The following is a 22,481-nucleotide window of genomic DNA, read 5'->3' as shown; positions in this document are numbered from 1 at the left end:
TATAGTGGTTTAATTATATATGGATGTGGTCCATGTAAGTAAGATATGGGGCCCCAAAAGTAGTACAGTTTTCATGAAAGCAAGATGTTGACATTTCCATAAAATAACTTATGCCATTGTTTAAAAACTTCAAAAAGTGTGTCAAATGAATATTATATAAAACCCACATAATAATGTGAACACAATTAGTTATTCTTATCATTACAAAATATTAAAAGATTTTACTTTCCCTTATAACACTCATATATTGCCCTTATACCCATATTAGGAGAAAAGTTTCAATCTGCAAAAAACATATATTAAAAGTGTACTAAAAAAAAACATTGTCAATTTTCCGATATTAAGAATGTAAACATTGATTACCATAATGTTTTGAATGAGAACCAAAATTCATAATGTTGTGGACCATATAAAAGATAAAGGGTCTTAGTCCGAATTTCTTCTGTCAACTTTTTACTATGCACTGTATTTTGCAATGCAAACAAAGTTAACAGTTAAAATTCATAAAATCAAATTATATTCTATTAATAATGCAGTATTGTATTTGATATATTGTCAAAAATGGAAAGTAAATTTCATAGAATTATACTGTAATTGTAGGAGAGGAGGAATGAACTAGGTTCGAACCCAAGACCCTTCTGTGAAAACCAATTCTCTACAGGTTAACCCACAAGCTAATGCTAGTAGGAGGGTGGCAGTACTGAGCCTTTTATATACTTGACATACACACTATTACACTCTCCCAACTTTTCTTTTGAGATTTTTATCCCTTATAAATCTCACACAAGACTCACTTGGCCACTTCACGTGGGTTATTTTACTGGGCCCCAATAAAATAAAGGAGGAGGAATGAGTTAGGCTGGAACCTAGGATCCTTCAGTTTATAAAACACTCTACAGATTGATCTAAAGGGTTAACCACTAGCTTGTGCAAGAAGGTGTATGGCAGTACTGAGCCTATTAAATAGTTACACGGACCTAACATACAAACTATTACACTTCCAACAGTCCAACTTCCAATGATTCTGACATGCAATGAGAAAAGGTTTCTTTTACGTAAACAATCTTTAATTCTTAAGAGAATCATTAATTTTAATAAATATATAAATAAAATTTAATAAATACAGAATAACATTACAAATCTATTAGTTACATAAATACATAATTACAAAACTTACATAAATATATTGGAGCGGACAATTTCCGCACCCGAATCAACACTCCCATCAACATAACATTTGCAGTTTAAACATAAATATATTGGAGCGGACAATTACCGCATCCAAATCAACACTACCATCAGCATTATTACAAATCTTACATAAATATATATAAACGGTATAGCTTGAACACGCTGCAGTGGTTTTGCTTCATTTAGTGTAGTCCCCACTCTCACAGATCTCTGTCTGGCGCCCATCAATGTTGATCTTGACAGACCGACCCCCAATCACTGCAGCAAACAATAAAAAAGAAGTATAAATTGTATAAATGTTACATGTTTTCTGCACTTCTATCATTGAAATAGTATCAAAGTTTCTCTTAATTTTACTATATGTAATTTTAATTTGCTTTATATCTTGCGTAACAGTAAATCAAATTGTATCGAAAATGATAATCCCTTAGCATTATGGTAAAGGATTTACATGTTATCAGCACGTCTTTCATTGAAAATAGTATTACAGTTTATCGTAGTTTAATTATAATGTATATATATTTGCATATTGAAAATATTTGAATCTTAATAATGATGAATACCTCAGCATCTCTAATTAGTGCTATAACTCCATCTAGTGGATTCTTCTGCTGTCATTCCTGTTAAATTATCAAGTCCAATATGTAAGAGAATTGTGAAGAAAACTATCTACTGAAGTATTTAAGAGTATTCACACACAACTGATAATGATAATTATATTTCATCATCAATAATTTCACTGCCTTAGCTTTGTCAACAGTTCGTTTATAGTGACCCAAATTGTGGCAGTGGCGTTTTTCTGAGTAAGGGAGCCACCTCCACATTACGACTGGGTGGTAGCTTTATGTACCTTTGGGGATTTTTATGGACGTCAAGCACCTTTATTATCTAAGTGGCATTTCATCATGTGTATGAGCACAATAAACGGACAAAAATGGTTTGCATCAGCATGATGGAGTGCCTGGAGAAAAAATAGTTGCAATATCAATACAATGTACTCAAACATTCATGAAAATTGATGCTATAAACACGCGTCCTATTTCTATCAATAGCCAACACCCTATACTATAATTGTAATGGTAATCTCTTTCTATTCAGTGTTTGAGCACTGAACCAGCCTGATGTGCTTGCTTTGGCTCCTGTTCCACGTACGGTCAAAGTACTGCCTAAATTAGAAACTTATAACAATTGTTAGTTAACGATTTACATGTTATTAACTAATTAATTAACAAGAAACAACTTAATGGCAAAGCGGTCAAAGGGTCCTTTTTGAATAACTCTATCAGATGGGATCATCTTGATTTTCATGCAAACATTAAAATAAATAAAATTTGAATTCCTTAAGAAATAGAGTCCATTCTAGCTTACAGCTAGTCAGAGGCTCATCAAATTCAAGTTGTGGAGAAGGACTTTTCATGGGATGGTCTCAGAAACTAGTTCCAGGCTTTGAATGGTGCTGGCTGAAAGGTTGAACATTTTTTTGATTCAGGTCCTTATAATATACATATCAGCAGTGCCAGGCTTAAAAAATAGAGACAAAACTTGTTGACATACGTTAATGATTATACATTATTATTAAATTTTCATGATGCTATAAAGTAACATGGGTGCAAAGACAAGAGGGATATTATATATTTACTACGACTTCATTCTTCATTAAATAATGCGCATCAATTTTTTTTGAAAAATATCTGTTAAAATGCATGCCTTTGACAGATGATCAGTTTGAAAAAAAACCACCTTAAATGCTACAGTTGGATATAATTCTTACCATAAACACATCAGGTCTCCTGAGATGAATTCATTAAGATGTGTATGTCTTATGCATGTGTAAGTACACATCATAGTGACAGCTACTGCACTTGTTAGGATTTTCATCCAATCCAGACTTTTGGATTTCATGTAGTTTTGTTCAGTAGATCGTTTTGTAAAAACCAGTTCTCCTGATCTCTCATCATGGAGTGGTCTTTATATCATATACATGTATCATAACATTTGTATGTTGGGAGCTCTCATAATTAAGGGTTAATTAAGCCATCGTTCAACATTCGAACGTCCATTTGAAAGGACATCCCATACAAAGAGTAGAACAGAATTCTGTTCTTGAAGTTGGAGGTTGTTTGGATGCTTTACTAATGATGACATCGGTGGTTTAATAGACTGAGGCGATACTGAAGACATTGATTTTTATCCTTAGATGTTTTTTTTATCAATAGTTGAATTTTCAATTATAATTTATCAGGCGCATGTGTGATATATTTCAATGAACAGTGTTGACATAAACACTGGTTTATTTGTGGTCAACATTTTTTACACGGAGTCCAGACGGAAATCTGTTGATTCAAATAATTTCAATCTGCAAATGTTCACTTCTTCACGGTTGTTTTCAGTTGCTGCCTCAAAAGTATTGTTGATCTTCATTCCACCCCAATCTCAATCTCAAGCTTTTCTTTGGAGCTGAATCCACCATGGCAGTTTGATGTATAATTTTGTTCTCAACAAATTTCTCCGGTATGATAAGATAAATCACTATTGAATTCATCGATTTTTCATCAACATAAAAAATGCAGCAAAAAAAATTAATCATTGTTTTCACGTAATAGTTTATATCACACATGCGCCGTTGATTTTATAATGAGTGTTTTTAATCCTCCCGACATCTGAAATTTTAAAAAATTGAAAAATCATATAAACAACTGTTATTCAAATAATCTAACACAGAGCATTTTTTCCATAGAAGGCCTGTCTCAGTGATTTTGGCAAAAAAAAAACTTTTTTTTGGATGAGCACAATGAAATGTAACTTGTTTGCTCAGGATGGTCACAAGAAGATGTATTCTATATGCTACAGGATGCCTGCTCTATTATAGAACTCAAGTACTCGCAAGGAGCAGAATTGGTCAGCCTCTGTCCACTGCTGCCTTAGTGAACTTTGGTAAAATGCTCTCTAGTTAAAATTCTGCCAAGTCAGACCCTGTACCTCTGTCTAAGACAGGCAGCAGTGTTGCTCCTGTTACATGCTATTAAGGTTATCACAAATTAGTGTTAGCTAAAGGTTACTACAGCTGAAGCTGTCTATACCTTGTTGGTCAGGAGGGGGTTTACATAGACATAGTTCCACCTGTATTGTTTTCCCCAATCCCTTCAAAAGTGAAAGAGCTGGGACGAAATTCTAATACGCATTGACAATTCAGGTACGGTATTGTCATTGGTTTACATGGCTGGTGCTATTCTACAACTCTACAACTGCCGGTACATATCGTGATGGTGTGTACGAATGATCGGACAAGACAGCAACAAATGCTACAACCTATTGGGGAAAAACTTAAACCTTTGTTTTTCCTAACCAGTCGTCAAAACAATGTACTGTGGTTTCATCATTATTCGTTGAATATCAATGTTGGTCGATTTCGTCATAAGATGATCGACGAAACTAAATGTTTATTGTAGTGCAATTTTTATTAACATTTTGTATCGATAGGACCATTGACCTTAAATTTACATCTCATTGAAACCGTGATTTTTATTGAATCCACCAAAATGAATGGCCACGAATATAAATGAAACCAGAGTAATTGGCCTATTTTAATTCTGATTCTGTTACAAGTGTGTTGACCTTCAAGTATATGTAATCAAGTGGCATGGGACACAGTGATCAGACAGGTTAGCTTCTCAGAGACTCGGACGAGCTGGCTATATATAGTGCGTAATTAGCCAGCTCGATCTGCTTGTATACTCCCAATGGAGTTGACGATGCTACGGGTTGTACATGTCTCGCCAGGGGTAATGTGTAGAAGTCGTGCGAGGCAAATTACTTTGCGAGCAAGACAATAAACCCCTATCTCTACCTTTACAGATACAATGTAGGTTGACAATGCAGGCCATGCAGGCATTGTGTTGCCTGGATATGAGTTTACATGGACTTAAGGAGTCACAATCTAATTACTATGACTTCAATCTGCCATGAGCATTGAGTGGGCATGATTGACTAGGATTAAGGCATCTCCCATAAGCAATTCAAACAAATTATATATATATGTATTTTTTTGGGGGGGGGGGGGGGGGGGGGGGGGTGATAGATAAAGTTTCAATGGTGGTGGTAATAAAAAATCGAGCTCATCAGAGCTCATGATTGTACTTTGATTTAATTGCTAAGAAACATTTCCTTACCCTGATGTGCAGCAGAAGAGACGTCGAAAAAAACGTCTTATTCTCTTCATCCTCTGAAAACAAAATCAAATGTTAAATATTAATTTCAAAAATCATTCCCAAAACTGTGCACTGTTTATTATTAGAATCATACATGTAGGACCTATCACTAAATTGATGTGAAACTATTATAGTAATATGAATAATAGAATTGAATATATAGCGAAGTAATGATGTACCCCAACACGTTTTGGTTTATTCTCTATTTCAGTGGTCGCATTGAACGAGATATCGTCCATGGCTTTGTCATCTGGTATCACTTCTTCATTTTCTCTCCTCTCCTCTTGCCATGCTGCCTGTTCATCACCCTCTACCTCCTGGTCACGATAAAGAAGAAATGCTAGTACCTGGCATCTGATGTCTATTTTTTTGTATCAAGATCAAGGTATATGACTGTTGCTTACATACCAAAGTAAAATTAAATACCTCTATAAAATATGGATCTGGAGGCGACGTACAGAGGCAACAGCAGCACAGGTCCATTCCCAACACCTTGCATATGGTCCAGCAACCCTAAGTACAAAACACAACAATGGTGCACCATACATAAACATAATTAACAGTTGGAGTCAGGTATTCCTGACTACTTCTTTAATTTTATCTATAAATATGAGAGATTTTTTTTATAGTTTTTTTTTCGTTGTGAAAAAGGGACATAATCATACATGCATCACTTTGCATCAGTGGATTAGCTGGTTGGTCACGTGGTACAAAGACCGAGTCAAATCCAATAATTATCTTGGGAACTTTGGTTGGATGGACATAACTCTATATCTATTTGTATATATTGACTTATTACATGAACACATTTCACCTGTCCGCTAAGTATCTTATAAAGCATTTTACACTTTTTCAAATTCGCCACATGTTAGGGGATATATATATATATACATATATATACATATATATATATATATATATATATATATATATATATATATATATATATATATATATATATAATTTTTCATTACTTTAAAATTTTTACATACCGGTTCTTCTTGTGGGGATTGGTCCGAGTAGGTTCTGTGAACCCCGTACCGGATATCATCCGTATCCAGTTGCCACTCTCTGGTTTCCTGTTAAAAGAATTTTTGGTGAAAGCAATTTGTTAATTTTTTTTTCCAGAAATTTACCATTCTTTATTTCATTCAGCCAATATTTCATTTGTTTATTGATCAACATTGAGGTTTTATAAGCATTTGTACATGGGTATATCAGTGGATTAAAATGTTAAAATGTTGACTTATGATTTCAAGAATACTTAGGTCAGGAATTCATGGATGCACAACTTAAATGTTGAGAGATACCTAAAGATAACGTTGCTTTTTTGGAGTATTAAGAGAGTTCGCTAGCTGTGGCCATTTATATACAGTATTGATCTCCTTTAAAGAAGATTTACACTACAGCCAACCGCGTTGGCCGTAGTGTTTATGTAAAAATATTGAAAATGCCCAGATTTAAAAGGTAAAATATATAGATTTTTTTCTTCCTCCAAATATAAGTTTGCCTAAACAAACCATAGCTTGGATTTAGAGGTAAATCTGATGGGTAATCTGTTGACCATCCAGCCACCTTAAACTCCGCGGTAATCCAATTTATACAACAAATGTTAAAACAGACAATATTTTTAATGAAAACCGAAAGTCAACATACTGCTATCTGGCCCACAGTCTGCTGGTGTCGGAAATGTGACCTGTGCTGGTCGCCTCGTTTTGGTGTGAATTTCTGTAACGAAAAAAAACCCCAGTCAACTGAATTATGAAAAGAATTTAATTGATTTAAACCTTTTGTTAAGGCACTTAAACTAAATGACTGTTGTTATCAATACTTACAATGTCTTCTTGAAGGCCGGCCTCTACATTTTTCAGGAACTCTTTCCCGGGGGAGGCGGTTTCTGGCTCTTCTTTTTTATTTTTAGACTCGACCACCATGCAGGATTTTGGGGGGACATCGTCTTCCTCTTTTTTCTTTGAGTCCTTTTCATAGTTTGACAAGTGTATACATGTGTTTAAGGAGAGTTGAATTAAGCGAAAAAGCCATTTTAAGATTTTGACTAAAACGTATAAAATGTATGTGTGGTGTCGGTGTAACATCATCATATTTTTGTATATATATCTCACCCCGGGTTCAATATATTATGGTCGTGACATATCAAACAAATATTTTCTGATTTTCATTTGTCATGGGAAAAAAGATTGAAAGTTTAACAGGCACGAAGCATGCCCCCCCCCCCCCCACCACTTTATCTCTCAGCAAAAAGTGTTCTTAAATTGACTATAAAAAAGTGAACTAACATGGAGTTACCCCCCCCCCCCTCCCCATTTTTGGTAAGCATGTAAAAAATTAAAGTGAAAGCAAGGAAATTAGCCTTAAAATTAGAAACTGAAGTTATATATACAGGAACAATTCACTCTTCACTCTCCCTCCCACGGATAAGGATTTGAAATCACGATTTTTGAAAAATGTAAATTTCCTTGTTTTTCCTCTTTTTTTTGCTTTAAATTTTACTCGATAAGTCTGCCCCCCTCCCCAACTCCCCAAAACGATGGTACCTGCCTGTTTTATATTGACATCCTTCTTTTTAAAAAGTAATATTAAACTGATCTTAAAAAGTAAGTATAATCAACTAAATTATTGCTAATGTTCATCAGTACGTAATAGATAAAAGAAACAGCCAAATCGTATGTTATGGGAATTTGGGTGGTAATTATTTCGTACAGACCGTGATTTTTCTAAGGCCGCTGAAGATTTCGAACAATAGATAAACCTGTCAATTTTTATACAGAGCAATGAACTACAATCAATATCGGTAAGAAATAGAGGTGTGTGTATGGGAATTTTAATTTTTGGGGTACCATGTGTGTTTATTTTACAATCTTCCTGTTGCCCTTCGAGGCCCCTTAATCTGTTCTGAAATTAAAGTGATTTGAATATTTTGCCCCCCCCCCCCTTTCAAAAAATAAACTAAAATCGTTCATTATTTCGTAGCCATAATATTTTGAACTCCGGGTTTAATATTTTACAGGGGGTTCAATGTATTGTAGGTACAGAATTTTGCATACTATTCTGAACCGGAATTCAATATTTTGCAGTATCAAAACATTACATATGACAATGGTATACATGTGTGGTTTGTTGGATATCATGAGTTAGTTTAAAGCAAGTAAAATATAAAATCTTTACTAGTTTAGACTCACAATAAGAATTTATGTTAAATAGTTTTGTACTAAGAAGTCTAAGAAGCCTAAGAAGAAGACTCGCCTTTTTTCATCATAATGGCTGCTCGATTCTTACCTTCTCTCTGACATTAAGGGTCACGCTCTTGTTCCTTGTAACCATACCAATATTTTCAGGTCGTACTTCGAGAAAATCGCTTTGTACATTCTTCTTTTCGGTCTTTAGTTTAACTGCAAGAATTCCCTTTATGGGCATTTCTTTCGGTTGTGTTCCGTCCTCATCCCCCTTTTCACCACCGGTTCCACATTCTCCCTTGCTTGATTCACCAAGCTCATAACTAGCGGTGGAGCCAGCACTTTCCTCCCTAGTGATTTCATTGTCTTTTGCTAAATATACATTATAGTTAATAAGTTTTTTTTTTTTTTTAAAATTCCTAATTATTAAAAACTCTATGCAAAGTGAAAACCAAACTTTTTTTAATGAAAGCTTACCTGTTTTGCTCTCATCATCGCTTAGAACTTCTACACAGGTGACGTAACTATCATCTCCTGATGAGAGTTGATGATCATCTCCTATGGCATATTAATATGAAATATAGGATCAAAAGAACCACTATACATGTACATGTACTTAAATTTTAAATTTGTTAATCAAGACTTGAACCATAAAGTTTGAATTGATGAAACATATTGTCTAATTGCTCTTTATCGCGTCGTTTAGGATGTGTTCTGCCTTCTTACCTTCCTCAATCACTGCCTCCTTGCAATTATCTTTACTTTCATCTCCGCCTCTATTGTCTTCCCTCTTGTCCTCCTCCTTGCTTGTCGCTTCTCCGTTGCCGGGTTCTCTGCTTTTCTCACTGACTTGTTCATCCTAACAATTGCAAATTGGGTTCACATAAGCACACAACTGTTCTTCTTATAATGGTAGATAATGTAACAATTCCAAATGATTTATGTCAAGACTGATGGTGTGAGCTAATGAGTTTGTGTAATACTAGTATTGTATATCCACCTATATATATATATATATATATATATATATATATATATATATATATATATATATATATATATATATACTTATACTGCATGATACATTCAATTTTTCTTCAGTCTTTCTCGAGGAACATGTCTGACTCTCCTCGCGACTTCAAATCGGATCACGACCTGATATTATGCCTACGCTGCCTGAACAATATTTTTATTGGTGTAAATATATTTTAACAGTTACAGTGGCATCGAAAGCAAATTGAAAGTTTGGGGGGGGGGGGGGTAGACTGATCATCAGAAATCTTGAAAAGCAAACAAAAATTTGAATCATTATTTTTTTTAAAGATGTGGTCTAATGGCTGATACGGTGTGTGCAAACAATTTTTCGTTATTGCACACACCGTTGCAGTTATGAGACCACATCTCTCAAAAAATAACGATTCAATGGTTAATTATTTCCATTGCCACGTATAGCGCTATTCCACTCGCCGTCAACGCACACTCGTTAAAATCAAAGTACTGAAGTACTGACGGGAGTTGATTTTATCGATTATTATTTACTCAAAATCAACGATATGTGATTTTGCATGGCAAGTAGTATCAGTAATCGAGTATTTCTGAGAAATTGTATGAATACAGGCAAGATTGAACTCTTGTCTTGTTCAACCAAACGCTCGGTTGTCTCCGTATATCTCCGACAAGCAAGAGAGACTGTTTTGTCGCATATTAACCAATCGGCAATCCTCGGCTGATTCCGCTACGCTCCAAGTTAATGTCGAGTGCGCGAGACATCCGAGTAGTTCCGAGTGCATATTAACGGAGACAGCCAAGCGTCTGGTTGAACGAGACTACATTGAACTTCAATCGCAACTTCTCGGGCCTTTCCGGCAAGCTCGGAAAACGAGCTTGCCGGAAATGCCCAAGAAGTTGCGATTGCATTGAACTTTAGTTTAGGAATATATACGACTTTAAAAAATATCTAAACTGTTTGTACAATTTAATAAATAATTTTTCTTGAAAATCAATGCTTCAGAATACATAGCATCGAATTCATCGATTATTTTCAAGAACCAAGTGTTGTCAGCGGTATTGATTTGTGCTTAGGTCCAAACACTGTTTCACTTTCGCTTTGCCCGAGTAGGTGCATAGGAGAGTTGATTAAAATTAACTCCCAAAAACCACACCAAACAAAACATAATTTTGAAGTAGTCTGCGATATTACAAGTACATTTATGTAGCATACCGGTATTCCACAGAAACAAATGTAGTGTAGTTTATCACTTATAATTTTTGAACAGTGGTTATAACTTGAATTTAAGTATCAAATTGATTACTTGATCCTATCTGAATTGTTTTATAGTTTGTTCAGGGTTTTTTTTATATCTTCATCTCAAAGCCATGCACACTTTTTATACGCCTCTTTTATATACTACTTCATACAGATGTATATAAATATATATTTTTTTAAAAACTCTGAGATAAGTATTACATTATATATTTTTTTAAATTGAAATTCCATAAACGCTGAATGATAAATGATAGAATTAGATATAGATCTATTTATGTAGATATGATTATGTAAGATATTTCCGTCAAGTTTTATGGGGTATGGGACATCTCCATATTAATTGTGAGATGTTTATATTAATATTTTCCAGTGTCTTTGCCTGTGATAACACTACATGTCGATTTTGTACTATGTTACCCATAAGTTAACTTCAAATTGGGGCGCCAGCGGGGTGTGCCTATTTATATTTAAATATTTAATTGTACAATGGCTTAAAATAATATAAATATAAGTAATAAGGAATTATTCTTTGAATATTATGAGGTGATAATTTCGGTCGGAGCCTGATCAAATCTATCATAAAGCCCTTCAGGCTTTATTGGATTTGATCACGCCCCGACCGAAATTATCATCTCATAATACTCAAAGAATGATTCCTTATTCCTTATATCTGGAAAGTTGTCGCCAAACAGCGTACCGTAATGGGTTTGAGTATTAGGATCTGTAAGTTATAAGTTCCAATTCCGCTGAGCCTTTTATTAATTATTCTTTCACCTTTCAAATAATTTTAAAAATATTTTGTGGTTAAATATTGTTAAATTTTAAAATTCTAAAAAGGTAAATTATAACTTTTATCCATAATATCAGTATCGACAGGTGTGCTATACAATTTTAGAACCATTTTAACAAGAGCTTTGACTTTCGGTAGGACGTAACTATTTGTTGTTGCATTAAAACATGTGAAAAATGACGCTGGTTTCAATAAGCAATCATTCTTTTAGTATTATGAGGTGATAATTCCGGTTGGGGCGTGATCAAATACAACCAGAAGTCTCTCATAATAAATTATTTTTGCAAGTTTTTTTTTGGTAATAAGTACCAATATATTAACATCGATTTTTATATATAATGCGTTCATTAATATAACAGAAAATCCGTTTTTCTGTTTTGAACGATGAAAGCGATTACACAGTTTTTAGCTTTATTTACTGCAGAACACACGTAACAAGAAATCAAAAAACTCATTTGAGTGGAAATGAACCCCAAAAACTAACAAAGCATCTCAATTTCAAATTGGAACAGGGTGTAAATAGAATATACAAGTAAAACTTGCAATATATACATGTATAAAGACTGTGTTGCAATTCTTAGGAGTAAATTTAGTTATTTACTCCGACACAAGACAACACCTTTACAAAGTCGAAACCTTAAAAGTATACAGATCACTATTGTTTTGTAATTCGGGGAGGGGGGGGGGGGGGTAAATTTATCCTATCACTAGACAACATCTTTACAATCTCGAAGCTTTAAAACTAAACAGAAAATGACTGTGCTGCAATTGCAATTTTTTTTTTTGGGGGGGGGGGGGGGTAGGGGGTTAAGCACATACCCCAACACAAGACCACACCTTCGCATGCCATAAATATATGTAGAAAATGACTGTGTTGCAAACTTGCAATTATTTAGGGTAAATCACTATGACACAAGACCACGCATTAACAAAGTCGAACCATAAAAATATACAGATAATGCCTATGTTGAAATTGCTTAAGGTAAATTTACCTCGACACAAAACGACACCTTTACAAAGCCATATAAACTATACTCATTACGATTGTTTTACAGTTCGGGATGGGGAGGGGGGGGGGGGGGGTTAATTTACCCCAAACACTAGAAAACATCATGGTATTCGGGCGCTGTTAGCTACATTTGCCATCAAACAATTTTTAAAAATCCTTCAAAAAACACCTTATTACAATCAGTTAGGGTCTCGTAGTTATAAGATTTTTATCACTATAGGAACAGGATATTTTTCTTGTCACTGAAAAATTATTTTGACATTAATGACGAATGTAAAACGTCTTTTATTTTCACTGGTTCTTAATGAGTAGTGCTTAATTGATGTAAACCGATCCTTATTTAACAATATGCTTCGAAACAAGGAAAAGTATAAAATACTTACCATTGTGTGTTTATAAAATGGCTGATTATGACGTCACCATGGATGCGTCATAGAGACTTACATTTCGGAACTCTCTTACCCTACACTGGAACCACTACAGTCTTCGCTTAAATAAGAGGGGTTCTGAATAGATGTAGAACAATGATGCGGGAGATAACTCTGTTCTACCCTTTTTGGCAAAGGAGAACAAATGAACAAACGTTTTTAAAAAAAATTAAATAAAAGTATATATCGTCGGAACCGGAGGGCGCTCGTTGGGTTGGAAGGGCTTTCTCTTCTTTGTACACACACAAACACACACACTTTATACCCACACACACACAATTTTTAAAAGGAAAATTCTCATCATTATTTTATATAGATCTTGAAAACTCAATTCAGTTATCAACGTGTCTATAAAAAGTAGTTTGTTCTATAGCTATAGTGGCTGTGCACGTTTGCCCAAATAGCCATTGAAGAGATTTTATATAAGGGGATGGATTTTACTATTTCAACATTTTGCCATGAATCTTGATCGTTGATATCACTGTTTGTCGTTGGCATTATAACACCCATTGTAGGATACCCACGGGTGATCGCGTCTTTTACTCATAAAAGACGCAATCACCCGTGGGTATCCCCGTGGTGGTCCCATGTTTTTTTTCTCTCTATTTTTATCATGTCGTATGCTTCTCTCTTAATGAAGTATTAAGCAACATTTCCTGAAAACTCTTCATATTATGGATAAAAGAACCTATTGTCATTCAGCATGAAAATGTACTTACAGTAATTTCAGTGATGATAAATCCTCACAATAAATATCATGGCTTCAACACTTAGTGCATGTAGGCTGCCGTTGTGTGACATCATCAAGTAAGTCACTTGGCGCGATAATTTGAATTTGCATTCAGTACATGCATTAGCAAGAATAAAGTAGTTACTGTTTAGATTAAAGTGTTAATACCTTGATCCCTTATACATTGCCTGTAGATGTGTTTTCGATTTATTCTGAATGTGAGATAATACAGTCAGTGTTGATAACTTTATGAAGTTCCACCCCATTGATTTATTCATAATTTAAGTTTATTCCTATCAGAGCATTAATATTTTGATTGGTATGACGAGTTCCGCAAATCAAGACCATGGTTTTTATAAAGAGTTTTAGTTATCACAAGAAAAGGCCTGAATACTGTCTAAAACATGCATAACGTGGCAGCCTGGCATTCTAGTAACTTCTTATAAAAATCCTTTAAAACTTTCTGTGTCAATTATATTTTTAAAATCTTCGTATATAATTCTTAATATTACCGTTACACTTTTATTATTGACTTTTTATTTCAATTAATAAAAAATCATTTTCCGGTAAATTTTCGGGTCCTAAGTTTTCTTATTTTTGTCATTTTTTTTTTACCGTTTTATACTTTTTTCCATGATTTTCTTATATTTACGTTCATTTTCAAGAATCTATTCCTTGAATATCGCATAGCCCCCTAACTCCGTCACTACCCTAACTCCGTCACTTTCGGGAAACTCTTCGCCGTTTGAAATCAAGTACGATTATGACGTCATTTTTTACATGTCAAAATTTTTTAATCAAATGTCAACATATTTGCAACGGTTAAATTTAAGAATGTGTCAAAAAATAACAGAATTAAACCTTGTTCATTTTATGCACCATTAATTGTGTGAAATCAGCTAAAACTTTTTCACGGGTGCACTAAAATATCGATATTTCTGACATGCGGGCCCATTCGATCATTTACGGTGGTCAGCCATTTTTAGAGAGGTCAAGATGAAACATTTCACATGTAATACATTTTTGATTAAGTTAATTAATACATTTTTTTCAGTCCGCAATAGCCTTTATGCACTACTATTGATGATAACGTCAAATCGCTCATGCCGATACTTTTGCCTTATTCACAGTATAGATATATCCGGTATATCGCTATTTAGAATATGCTACATTTCTAAAAATGTAATAAATAAATAATATAATAAGTAATACCGAGCGCAGCGAGAGGCGGGCGAAGCCTGCCTCGAAAAGCGAGGATTAATGGTAACACGTATATATAAGAAAATCAGTGAAAAATGAAAGTTGAATCAGGGGTACTAAGGCCCAAAAAATTTTCTTCCAGCCATGGGCGCCGCCATATTGGCCGCCATTTTGTTTTTAAAAAGTTAGTTCGATCATTGATTGACTGGTAGTTATCGATGTTTATTGCCCCTAAACTCGTTTTAATAAGTTCCAATGTTTCAATAGAAGGTAATTTGAATTAAAAGAAATTAAAAAAGAAAACAAATAAGTTTTAATAGTGCTTCAATCAAGAAACACGACTTGTTCTATGTATGTCTTATCAAATTATCAGATGGAAAATGAAAACATTAACGCCAAGGAACTGATCTTTAAGATTCTGAATAAAGTATTCAATTTTATTACATTGGCATTCATATGAATTAAATTGATGAACAATGAAAGAAGAATTTTTAAAAAATTCCGAATCACGTAAGTCTCTTCGGCTATTTCCGAAGACGTTTTCACTCGGAACTACTCGGATGTCTCGCGCACATCAGCCGAGGATTGCCGATTGAAGACGTTTTACGTCTGAAATATGACGTCATAATGTAGACTGAGCACGCGACATTTAGTTGATTTGAGAAGGCAATCATGCTGGCGGATCCTACTGTGTGCGTTTTAAATAGATTTTATTATACAAAAATCAAACTGCAATGTGTTAAATCTGCGCTCGGTCCAACGGTCACACCGTTTACATATTATATTAATTAATGATATAAAATATTTGAAATATGTAAGGATATAAATCAAATAGCATCCATACATTCTGAAAAGACCATTGTGATTGTTGTTACATGGACCCATTTTTTATTCTGGCGATCCTTTCATTTCGATGAAATTAAATACAATTTAAATTGTATGCACCATTTTTACTTATTATAACTTGGCCAAGATACAAATGGGGTTTTAACTAAATTGTTAATGTGTCTTCATTCCCTGCCATATCATAGAGCATGTGGGTGACGGTGTTAGGTACGTAAGATATAATAAGCACGCGTGATAAACGTCGTATTCGGAGGGCTTATTTGAAAAAAATAAAAATATTTTTTTAAATAATTTTATAAATTATATTATTTCAGATTATATTTAGTGAATGCAAATGATAAAAACCACAAAAAATAATTCACAGAGAAACGCGGGAGGTTTTCTGCTTATGGTGACGGAGTTTGGGTACTCCGGGATATGATTGACTTATACTTTGTAAATAATCGTTTTAATTTTCGATTTTTTTTTACAGGCTGTAAGTCAGCAGTAAAACATTCCCGAAGGCCTTTATGATAGATTTGACCACGCTCCGACTGAAATTATCATCTTATAACATTCAAAGAATGATTTCTTAATACTTTTATCTATATTATTCCCAATTTGTACACTTTAAAACAACATTTTAAACCACTATATTTTCTCATGTAGCACATGCTATGTACTGCATGTATTATGCGGCGCAGCCAACACCGTTTTAATTTCGGTTATGTTTATAGACACGTTTTTTTGTGTTGCGCATCTTTTCTGAAATTAATGTGCTAAAGGCTTCAAAATTGATTCGTGATGCCATCACAGACAAAGACAGTTTAAAATGTGAATATGTCTGATTATTTCTTACTAAATTCTAGTACAGAAAAATCAATGGCATGTTTCAAAAATTCTGCACTACTAATACAGTAAAACACGGTTATAGAAAACACGTTTTGCTTCTCAAGATTTCTGAGGATTAGTCTGCCCCCCCCCCCCCCCCCCCCCTACTTCCAATATGCTTCCGACGCCACTGATTAACATACGTCGGGAAAAAAAATTAATAATTTTTTGACTTGTCGAAAGCAATAACGTCGTGATTTTGGGTTTTTTTCTGATTGTCTATCTTTGTTTTCATACGTTCGAACAGAGACATAAATAAATATTATTTTGTATATCTCTGATTCGAATGAAATGTAGTTAAATTTGTTTTTTGTATCATAAAGAGAATTTAAGTATTTGTCATTATCGCATGCTCATTGGCTTTTTCATACCTTTGGGATGAAAAAACCCGAGATTTCCGAAGAGTAAGACACGATAATTATTCGATTCCCAGGGAGACACGACGTTTTGTTCGCCTGTCACGTGATTGTCTAGAACCAATCAGATGTCGCGTTATATAGAGTAATCATATTGAGTTATAATAAAACAAATTGTGAATACAAAATTATTGCATTTGTTTTTTCTCAACGTTTAAAAAACATTATAGACAAATTAATCAACCCCGGACAGTCTGGATATATTAATGGGCGTTATATAGGAACCAACGCTAGACTTATTTTAGATTATTTGGGAAAAAGCAATGAATCAGGAATCCTCTTATTTGCTGACTTTCAGAAGGCATTTGATTCTGTTGAATGGAGTTTCTGCTGCAGTCAATGAGGAAATTTCATTTCCGCGACAACTTTGTTAAATGGATCAAAATTTTGTATACAAATCCATATTGCTATAAAAATATTCTATTTCTATAAAAAAGAAAACATGAGAATTAAATTGAAGGATGTTTAGAGGTATTTATAAGGATTTCCTGCCTCAGCTATTTTATTTCTATTTGTAATGGAAATTTTATCAACAAAAACTAATGATTCTGATATAGCTGCAGATCTGTAGCTCTCTGGTTGAAAAAATTCGGATAGACAAACCAGAGAGCTACAGTTCCAAGCGTTGTAAAAACCTCCGATTTACGCCGCCGTTTTTGTGTCGCTCGCTTCGGGAATTATATCCGACTTTAAAAGCATTCAACCGCCTAAAAAATTGGATTTATTAATTAAACATATAGTTTACCCTAACTCTGCTAACTTTGTTTTCCTTTCAATGGTTCACAACGGCCATCCTTCGCCTTGGAATGTCATCGTTTTAAAAAACTCGCCTTATGACAACCATGTTTACCTAGTAGCGAGATCTCGGGTGCGTCGATTTACCCAAATGGACCCAAATTCAAGCGGAAAACAGTTATAATAAAATCCTAATAATTTAGGGAAATTTGGAAAAATAAAAGCCAAAGGTCCATAACAATAATTAAAATTATTTTAAAAAGTTGTTTTATTTTTATATAATATATGTATTTATATTATTTGAATATAATTACATACATTATATACTTTTACAAATCGAGATAAAATGCTCATCTTTATTTTTCAAAAACAATTTTTAAAGATATACTGAAATAATTTTAATTATTGTTTTGGACCTTCAGCTTTTAGTTTTCCAAATTTCCCTAAATTATTAGGATTTTATTATAATTGTTTTCTGCTTGAATTTGGGTCCATTTGGGTCCATTTGGGTAAATCGACGCACCCGAGATCTCGCTACTAGGTAAACATGGTTGTCATAAGGCGAGTTTTTTAAAACGATGACATTCCAAGGCGAAGGATGGCCGTTGTGAACCATTGAAAGGAAAACAAAGTTAGCAGAGTTAGGTTAAACTATATGTTTAATTAATAAATCCAATTTTTTAGGCGGTTGAATGCTTTTAAAGTCGGATATAATTCCCGAAGCGAGCGACACAAAAACGGCGGCGTAAATCGGAGGTTTTTACAACGCTTGGAACTGTAGCTCTCTGGTTTGTCTATCCGAATTTTTTCAACCAGAGAGCTACAGATCTGCAGCTAATTCTGATAGTGTATATTTCATACAACATGCAGATGATAGTACTTTCCCTGTAAAAGACACAGATCGAATCACTATTTACTACTATATAAATAGTGCCTGTTTGGGAGGGTAACAGTTGAAATTGACACCCCGAGAAAACCATTGTCAACCGACGCGAAGCGGAGGTTGACAATGGTTTTCGAGGGGTGTCAATTTCAACTGTTATCCTCCCAAACAGGCACTATTTATTTTGTTATACTGAATGTCTTTTTTAAAATTTTCAAGAAAATTTTACTGCTTTTATATAGGAATAACGTGAATTCTACAGCGAACCGTACGCGCATAATTTTCGCGCATGTAACATTTTTTAATGTTACCCGTTGCCAAGTGCGTTGCTAACGCTGAGGGTAATAGTAAATATTATTAACTGCGTCTTAACCAATCAGATTTTAGTATTTAACATGAAAGTATAACAAATCATAAATATTACCCCTAAAAATTGATATGTTCAGTGTATATAAGATATCCATATTCCGTTGATTTTATAACTCATCTTTTTATCAGGCATGATGATACATGTAAGTAAATACTTTTTCATTTTAGGCAACCGATTAATAGTAAAACCAACGAGACCTGGAATGTCTGGCATTAAATAATGAGTTGTTGATATACTTAAAATGATTCTGTAATTGAAATAATTCCCCTGGAAAACAGAGGCGTACTGCAGAATGAAACCTTTCATTTTTAGCCGGGCAGGCAAATCGCCAATGTTACTATAAAGAGCACAACTTCAAAAGTAAACAAAAAACACAAAACAGCGTCAAAATAAAGGCTTTCGCTATACCAAACAAAAGTGTTGGCATTTTGTTTCTTTCTTTTTTTTAATTACGATAAAAATTTGTATAATGCTTGTTGCAAAATTCAAGGCAGCAAATGTTGAACTTTTTTCTACTAGACAGACATATTTTTGTTTATAGCCGCTTACAAAATTTGGTTGCTCTCTGACGCTTTGCCGACATTAAAAGCATGAGAGAGAGAGAGAGAGAGAGAGAGAGAGAGAGAGAGAGAGAGAGAGAGAGAGAGAGAGAGAGAGAGAGAGCTCTTTTCAGTCTTTACTACACAATATGCATAATTTAAGACACAACAAAAGAGCCCGGTGTAACGACGAAAAGTGACTTCCATAAAATATTGACCGAGTGTCATTATTCTACGTACAAAAATGACCCACTCAGTTGCAGAATACATGGATTACATCGTAGAAATTATGGCCTTAGGGTCATTTTTCTCCGTGTGGGTTGTAGAAAAATGACCCCGTAGAATATTGACTAAATTTTTTTCATATTCTATGTTTACTTGTTTCAGGTCTATTCTTTTTTCTTAGGGTGGATACAGGGATGATGGTGATGGGGGAGGGGGGGATTAAATTGCCTGCTTGGTATTTAGATTTTTTTATCGTATAACCTAGCTTGTACGAATAACCAACTTGAGTTCGCTTTTCTAATCACTTGTCATTGCCTATCATCATTATTTCAGTCTGGTTTTTTTTTTTATTTTTCAAATAAAAAAAGATAAGATATATATTTCTTTTATTAAAGTGAATTGTTTAACCATGACTGAATAGGAACGATATCAATCTAAATGAAAAAAAAACTCGTACAAAATTGTAAACAGAAATTGATACCAGTAAATTTTAATGGGAGATAGAAAATTATTCATCACGGTCTCTATCACCATGAGAAATTAATTATTAACCATTGGTCTGAAAAAGGCACATCTTATCACATGCGTGAATTTAGAAAATTTTATCCGGGATTTGGGGGGAGTACGTGGATATTTATGGGAAGGGGGACCGAGGCCTATAATAGGTAAATTTAATAAGTGACCTTAATTAGTTTGAATTCCCCATCCCTTAGATCTATCACCGGGGAAATTATGGTGTTTCTATATATCCGGCGACAATAAAACTAAAATGCTTTAGATGGTAAAAAGCACTTTATTTGATCTTTAGGTCGGTATGGGTGATTTCTGGGAATCCAAAAACTACACCCGAACAATCCGAAACCTAATTCCTCTCTCTCGACAATGGTGTATAACACAATATAAATAAGAATTGAAAACAATAGAAATTAGCACTTAAGCACGAGTGACATATGTCATTGAGTAAAACTTCAATATAAGTGAGTCAATTAAATCAAAGGTGAGGGTAAGAGTTAATAAAATAATTAAGCAATTATAACTAAAGTAAATTATTGTCTTGTACAAAGGGAAAGGTATATTTATGAATAGATAACAGTTACTCAAATTTCACTCCATGATAGATCCGCGATTGATTGCATGCGTTATCTCATTTGGATATTTTTCACAATTAATTCTTTATTGCCACAACAGGCTTAAAAAGAATGTTTTTGTTTTTTTTTATAAAATACAATGTTTGATTTTAAAACCATATAAACATCACAAATCCCAATACTTCGAATTTAGAATTGAACACAAGAAAAAAAATACTTTACAAATTTAAATCGATATTTGTTGTAATCAAATTGACATTAAGAATGTACTTGCAATTTAATTTAATCGACCCATAGAGAATCTATAACCCAAATGATAAAATGTATACATGACAAAGGAGAAATCCAATAAAACAGGCCCGGCTTGATTTTTTTTTAATTTCTGAGGAACTTATGTCCATTGTATCTCAAGTAAAATACTCCCAGGATATAGGACTGATCACTCATTACTATTTTTAGAATTACAAATTGATGATTTAATAAAAAGGGAAGGGCTTTTGGCGATTTAATAATTCCCTCCTTAAGGATTATGATTATGTTTTACTAATAAAAAAATATTATTTCAGAAACTGAAAATGAATATAAAGTAAATAATCCAGGTGAAAGTGCAGTTTTCAATTAATGATAGTTATTTCTTGAAGTGCTATTAATGAAAATAAGAAATTTCACGGTATATAATGTCCTCATAAAAAAAATCAAAAGATAGAAAAAGAAAGAAAAAGATAATTGAAAAACAAAAAATATTATTGAATGAACTATATAGCTTAAAGAGACAGTTCAGCTGAAAACACATGCGTGAATAACTTCAGATTTACCCATTGTTCCGTTAGGAAATAAGAAATAACGTTGATTGTAACAGTTGAAATAAATAAAAATCCCTTTCACGTACCTAATTAATGTAATTATGAGCTTCCGGAAATTTAAGAGTCGTACAAACCGGAATAATCTTATATCGTTTATTTGTACCACGTGGATTTTGATTGACAGTAATTGACACGAGATATTCACCCGACTCCGATCATCGCATTCGGCGCACCTCGGCCGATTCCGGTATCCTACCATTCGGCGCACCTCGGCCAATTCCGGTATCCTACATCAAATGAGGTACGAATCTGCCGAGGTGTGCCGAATGCGATCATCGTGGTATACGAGGTATAAAGGACTCTCTAAACGGAACACATGATCACTTTCTCGATAATCTATTAATGGTTTTCCAATTTCGGTTCATTTTAAAACGCTCAAACATAAGTGAGTCAAATAACCCCTCAAAGGGCCTCACTTACCAAAATAAACTTAGCTTGTAGTCAACTCCTATGATTAGCACCCAGAATACATGCTTACAAAATTATAATTGTGGTTATTTTAAAAACTTTGAACAACTATTACCTCGGAGAAGTAGAAAAGACATATTTTTATCAACAAACATGTACAGGAGAATCTTCGCGAGCCCTGCATGTGTTTTGTTTACAGTAAATACGCATGCGTAATAGTAT

The 22,481-nt window shown here is 33.9% G+C and overlaps 1 protein-coding gene across 1 annotated transcript; it reads right to left on the bottom strand.

Moving 5' to 3' along the window:
- Positions 1–983: 983 nt before the first annotated feature.
- On the bottom strand, positions 984–22,127 carry LOC128160750 (uncharacterized). The gene is made up of 14 exons (XM_052824091.1): positions 22,083–22,127; positions 9,320–9,452; positions 9,071–9,151; positions 8,697–8,965; positions 7,235–7,378; positions 7,056–7,127; positions 6,392–6,478; positions 5,826–5,912; positions 5,579–5,716; positions 5,361–5,413; positions 2,963–3,851; positions 2,042–2,651; positions 1,755–1,811; positions 984–1,449 (listed from the first exon to the last, which is right to left on the bottom strand). Exons 1-11 carry the CDS (start codon positions 22,125–22,127, stop codon positions 3,836–3,838), a joined length of 1,125 nt encoding a protein of 374 aa, XP_052680051.1. The 3' UTR covers positions 984–1,449; positions 1,755–1,811; positions 2,042–2,651; positions 2,963–3,835.
- Between the last annotated feature and the right edge of the window lie 354 nt (positions 22,128–22,481).

The sequence above is a fragment of the Crassostrea angulata genome, chromosome 8 (genome assembly GCF_025612915.1).
Source record: "Crassostrea angulata isolate pt1a10 chromosome 8, ASM2561291v2, whole genome shotgun sequence".
Lineage (NCBI taxonomy): Eukaryota > Metazoa > Mollusca > Bivalvia > Ostreida > Ostreidae > Magallana > Magallana angulata.
Note: the sequence above shows the minus strand (reverse complement) of the source record. Positions and strands in the feature narration are given on the sequence as shown.